Source organism: Pygoscelis adeliae, unplaced genomic scaffold, assembly GCF_000699105.1.
Source record: "Pygoscelis adeliae isolate BGI_AS28 unplaced genomic scaffold, ASM69910v1 Scaffold57, whole genome shotgun sequence".
NCBI lineage: Eukaryota > Metazoa > Chordata > Aves > Sphenisciformes > Spheniscidae > Pygoscelis > Pygoscelis adeliae.
The window spans coordinates 7,054,382-7,060,623 of NW_008825615.1; the positions used below are offsets into that span (position 1 = coordinate 7,054,382).

Here is a 6,242-nt window from a genome sequence, read left to right on the forward strand (position 1 = left end):
TGATCTTTATTTGTCACATAAAGTTGGAACATACAACAAATTCCAATGTATAACGCAGTTCCTGTGGATACTTACTCGGATATATATATTCAGAGACACTTTGTAAGGTTTGAGATCAGGATAGACGGTGACAATCCGAAACATCACATCTTGTCCTGGTTTATACATAGATTTATCAGTCTGGATGAATACGGAGATGCTCTTTGACATGTACATCAAGCTGGTACGGTTAGAGAAGATGCGCTGGCCGTCAGCATGGCCTTCCACCAGTAATTCATAATTCCCAGAAGCACTGTTCAAAGGCAGCTAAAAAGAAAACAGTGACTCCCTGTTAACTATCCAAAATATTCTTGAAGATATTATTATTCCAAAAATATTTGACATAAAGATCTGACATATTCCTGAACTTGTCAACTTATGTAAATTCTCAAAAAGAGAAAGAGGATTTCAGGGCTTTAAGGTGACATTTCAACAATCACCTGAAAATGTGTTAGCAGAAGCAACTTTTCAACATATTTGCATCTAATTTTCAGTAGTAATCAGGTTTTCAACAATGTTAAGTATCTATGTATTCATACACCATTCATAGACACACACACACACACACAGTGCGCTCTCTTTTCTTTTCACAGTTATTTAGAAATTTCTTGGGTTTGATTTTGGGGGCTAATTTTTTTCTGACTTCATCACTTTTTGGTAATGAATTTTCCAAAAATAAAAGAGCTGAAGAAGCTATATGCGGGCAAGATGAGCAGGACAGTAAGAAAACCTTGCACTTCTTCTTACAAGCTTTAGCTTCATGTCCTATGGGGTAGAAAAATCAAATTCAGAATGAAGATCTCATGAAGTGAGGTACTGTTTTTCAATAGAAACCTCATTGATTTTGCCTCATTTCAGTTTAATGATTCATAATTACAGCACATATTGCAACTCATCTAGAAAGTAAAATAACTATTCTTTCCAAAATATTATGGAATAAAGGAAGAGACATTTTATACGGTTAACTTATTTAGGACAGACATTGAAGACTCCTTCAGTGCTGGCAGTAAATACAGACAGACATCACTGGCAAGGAAATTTAGATCACATAAGATCAGAATAACCATGCACAGGTCTCTCTCTCTCTGTCTCTCCAGTGGACAGAGGAAATCTAGAGCTCATCATTCGGATGCATCAGTTAGGTGGGAGGAATCCCAGTCACAAGGGCCAAAAGGCTTGAAGCAGAGCCACTGCAGCACACATGAATTTGACCTCAAGCAGAGCGTACACAGACAACGAATGACATCCCAGCCCAGATGCCAGCTTCTGTACCGTCACCTGCTTAGGAGTGTCTCTTTGAAGAAGGAGAAGGATTTTAACACAACACACAGCTGGTTCCAACAAGTAGCCCTGCTAAAAAGCTTGAGAGTCACATGCTTCTGTTTGCAGTTACAACAGTGAATCTGGAGTAAAACCTCTGGGTCAAGACAACTAAAACAGACAGGCTTGCATTTTTCAGCATAACATATAGAAATGAAGCACTCCCCTTGCACTGGTAATGAAAATTACAGCTGTTAACTCACCAGGCACAGCACGTCAAAAGTATTCTACCAAGCTCTACAATGAAAGGCTGTTGTGCTGTCAAAACTCATTTTAAGAGCACACAGTGAGGTAACGGAAATTCTCAAACAGGAAAAAATGTCACAGGGTGACAAATGAGGTAGATGCAAATGTCTGTATCGAATACATTTCCTTCTCTGTGTGTTTACCTATGAAGAGGAATCAACTACCATTTCATCCCTCTCTGTTGACTTTCTGTTTTTAAAAACAAGCCAGGAAAAAAAAAATCAGGAAGGGGAAAAATAAACAGGCTCTCTTTTTCACTCATGAGCAGCTGTATGATGACACAGGAAGAAGAGATTCCCCCTTTAAAATCTGGACTTACATAACTAAATTTTAGGTGCAAAGCACCACACTGAAATAGATCCTGCATTTTCTTCAGCTGCAGGTTTTTGTATACACATTGCCAAGAACATATGATTCACATATTTCAACACTCTCCAACTTCCATGCCAAGTATTCTGGAATATATTAAATAGGAGGAACAGCCTTAGTTACTGCATCTGTCAAATATTACCTCAAAATTAATTCATTTACGAATATTATCATTTACTAAAAAAGGTGTACCCCCTAAAAAGCAGACAGGATTCCCTATAAGAAGTCTAGGAAACATTATAAACATTCAAAATTAAAATGGGGGGAAAATAAGCTTGTTTTGTCTCACCATAGCAGTGAATTGTGCTCTTACAGCATTATTTTAACATACTTGCAAGGATCGTCTTTGATTTCTTGTTTAAAAGTCTGTAAATGCCATTTAGAGACCTCATATATTTTTCTGTATCTTTTTCTTACCATGAATAATGATAGATAGCATGGATTGCTCCCTTAATTTTTATACTTTTTATATTTCGAAAGATCTTTCCTTCCTGCAACATGGTGACAAAACTGCCTGTTGTACCTTTCTTGATGTAAAAGCCAGAGGCAATGAATTTTGCATTGCCAGGGCAGTGTATTAGGACAGCTGAGGTGCAAAGTAACCCACCTTCTGGTTCACACATCTATGCTAACAGAAACTGCACTAATACAACAGTTCCAGAAGGTCACTGCTAAAATAATGGTAACTATTTACCTCAGCCCCACCAACTCCTTCTCTAGAGAGTTGTTTCTCAACCTAAATATGAGCAAGGCAGCTTTTAACAGTAGGAACTTGCTGAGAAAATATTTTATCTTAGTCAATACATCCCCCAAGTGAATGGTATTACTATCCCCATTTTGGCACTCCTAACGTAAGAGAGAAAAAAGCCATCTCACGTACTTCTCCTGACCACACCAGCCACCATCACAAGCACCTCAGACAAGGAAGCTACTGTTTCCTCTGGAAAAGATGACGGCTGAAACCAGAAACTCATTATCCACCTTCTGCTACCAGCCAACTACACTTTGGGCAAAACAAGTCTACTGTGGCTACCCGAATGAAAAAAACATCTTACTATTAAAAAATGAGTCAGTTTTCATCACTTCAGATAGTGGCGACAGCGGGAGGAATTCACCTCGCCTAGTTTTAGGTGCTTGAACACTTTAAGACCTGGCCAGATTATATTAAGGAACTTGTTAATTTAATCCTTTTTTTTTAAACTGAATTTTCTATGTTTGCTAATTTACAGTTCATAGAGATGCATTTCAACCTAGTAGTCTTCATAATGTTGAGCTGCTCATTGTCATTGTTTACACATCTATCAAACATTTCCAGATTATTTCATCAGATATACAGTTTATTTGAGATTAGAATTCAAACCCACTGGATTTAGGGATAGTCAGACTTACAGATGTTTAAAAAAATAAAGACTTTGCTAAAACTTTTTTCCTGACACAAATACATAATTCTTTAGAACGGGTTTTCAAGATGAACACCCAAGATTGTAAATTCAGGATTCATACTCAACTCACAATTCCATATTATACATTTTTGTTGACAAGTTAGCTTACTATGTACTTTCACTGAACGTGCATTTCCAAATCCTTAAGAAGACTGTGTATAAATACATTTTTATTTTAATATTTCTCAGTTATTGCTTTGCACAATTCTTTCAGCTCTAATTAGCCCTCATGGTGTGTCTGAAATAGAGATGTAGTATCAGCCAGTCAAAAAACCCACAAAGCAAAGTTCTGTGTTCAAGTTTTATGATAGCTTGTGCTGATCCTGGAAATGAGCTCTCAAATCCTGTAATTACTTGTAACAAGCTGCAGAGCACTTGATCTGAAAACTCCTTGGCTTTATAAGCTACATAGATTAATTACTTCATGCATCACTGAAATGCAGCTACCTCTCTCAGTAGAAAACAGGAGCCACTTTACAGTGCACGGCATTATGATGCAGTATTACTAAACAGGCAAAGGAGGATGCTGTAACGGCTCTGAATTATTTCAGCTCTCCTCTATCTACTCAGACAAGAACATCTTTCACACCTCTGTTTTTGCTTCCATCTCCTAAACCATAAAGTCCAAGGCATTTTTTTCAATACCAAGAGTGATGGCTGGGCCAATAGATGAGCATGTGTCTTAGGGAAGAAAATTCAAAACTGTATTTCATTAAGAACCTGAGTGGCAGCTGCCTGTGGAGGTATGCTCTTTTACCAGAAAGCATACGTGAAATTGTCTGAACTTATGCAGATTGACCAGAGCCTCGGTTATAGACAGTCCTGACCTCCCCTGAAAATTCTTGTAAATCTAAAGATCCTTGGGAAAGTCGTGAAGTTTTTTTGATAGTATAGAAGGCAGGTGAGATGAGATGTAGGGAGTTTCTCAGGAGGACTCAGTAAATACACACACCTGAGAATGTGAAAATAGCTAGGATCACACACAAAATACATCATCTCATCAATACCAACTGATGAAAAGTTACAGAGTCAACATTTTCTGAGGAAGGAGGAAAGGAAAGAAATACTTACTACTGGAAGAACAAGCGTCCCAAAGGAATCTGAATAAAAAAGAAGAAATACCACACTGTCAGAAACCTTATAAAAACTTACCAAAACATCAACATTTATTTAGAAGAGCAGTGCTCCTCCCCCATTCCCACACTGCCCGTAATCCCCATCGGAAAACCGAATTCCCTTGATGCGGCTACTCTGGAGCTCAGGGCACATGGACCATAAGCAATGGCCAGCTGATTGCTGCCAAACACCGTCTGGACATGAAACTAAAAAATATACAGCCTGGAGCAACTGCGGCATTAGTCAGTATTGACATGCTGTGTCATATTTCATTCAACATCTCATTCCCCACATTTATTCCTCCCAAGTCCTGTCAAGGCCACTGTCAGCCACCATTAGGTTATGGGAAAAGCAGCTCATCTCCACAGACACATGAAGGAGCACGAAGGAAGGACAGCAGGTGTGGGAACCCCAACAATACCCAGCCCCATCCCAGGGGAGCACTCAGCCCACCACACACCCATTGCCACAAGCCCAGAGGCACACCAGCAGGGGGGAACCCCAACACCCCAGTCAAAGACACAATCCCCCCACCATCTACCAGATTCAGCAACTCCCTAACAATCACTACCATCCCAAATCTGCTAAAAGAACCAGCCAGAGCAGAACAGCCCAGAAAAACTGACATGCAGTGCTCCACTTAAATAATGGTCTGAGGGTGCCAACGGTGTCCCAGCTGGGAGCTACCTGAACAAGGAGGGTATGGTTTGGCACTGCTGTCCTTGAGAACGATCCCCTCTTGGGTACCACTGCCCTAAGACCAAAGCATCCCTCTGCTTCTGCAAACAAATTGATTCTGCAACTCCTTCACATGTAAGAGAAACTGAGGATATTTTGTATTAACCTCCTCTGCAGTTCAGTAAGCGACTAGTTTTTGTAGTCATTTTTATCAAGATTAATAACTTTTCTAGAAGGAATAAAAAAGGAAAAGACTTTAAACTACACGTTATTACAGAAAGGCAAAACAGCAAAAAACTGCCTTAATCCTGGCCATTCCCTCTAGCAGTAACCTCCTACCTGGTGGTTTCACTGCTATGAAACAAAGTCAGCAGCGTGGCAGTATGTCTATGTCGAGCCATTACCTCTATGACAACCTAAAACTGCTTCTTCACTGGGCACCGTCTCTCAGCTTCCTCTTCACCAGATACATCCACTCCACCCCTTCCTCCCTTACATGGTTGATGGAAGCTGTGCGATACCTTTTGCAGGGCTGCAAAAGTATGAACTCCAGTCTACAGCAACATTACTTCTCTGTTTGGTGGGGGCTGACATCCATGTTCTCCACTTGAACATTTTCCTTTACATTCACATAGACTGAAACACCTTTACAATCTATTCAATCTTCTACTCCACCCGAGTTGTTATTTTCCATTGATTCTGCAGCTCAGATAAAGGCTAAAGTTTTCAAAACCATGCACAGGATTTACCACCCTTAAGCAAAGGAGCACCTAGAATGAACCATCCTCACTGCATTACATCGCCATGGGAATAAGTAACCAACATACTAATGTATGTGGGTTAACATAACTTATTAACTATTTTAGATAATGTGGCCTCTAATATCTTTAGAATCCAAATAAATGTGCTGTTAAGCTCCTGGATATCATTACATCATAGAGCCATTAGTGCCACAGCTTTTATTTTAATTATGTAATGTATTTTAGAATAGAATAGAATAGAATAGAATAGAATAGAATAGAATAGAATAGA

The 6,242-nt window shown here is 39.3% G+C and overlaps 1 protein-coding gene across 1 annotated transcript in view; it reads right to left on the reverse strand.

Moving 5' to 3' along the window:
- CD109 (CD109 molecule) overlaps positions 1–6,242 on the reverse strand; it is an 84,583-nt gene that overhangs the window by 61,092 nt on the left and 17,249 nt on the right. The window contains exons 3-4 of the mRNA XM_009333238.1: positions 4,488–4,516; positions 76–306 (exon numbers count right to left, since the gene is read on the reverse strand). Of these exons, the coding sequence (XP_009331513.1) occupies positions 76–306; positions 4,488–4,516 (260 nt within the window). The remainder of the gene's footprint in view (positions 1–75; positions 307–4,487; positions 4,517–6,242) is intronic.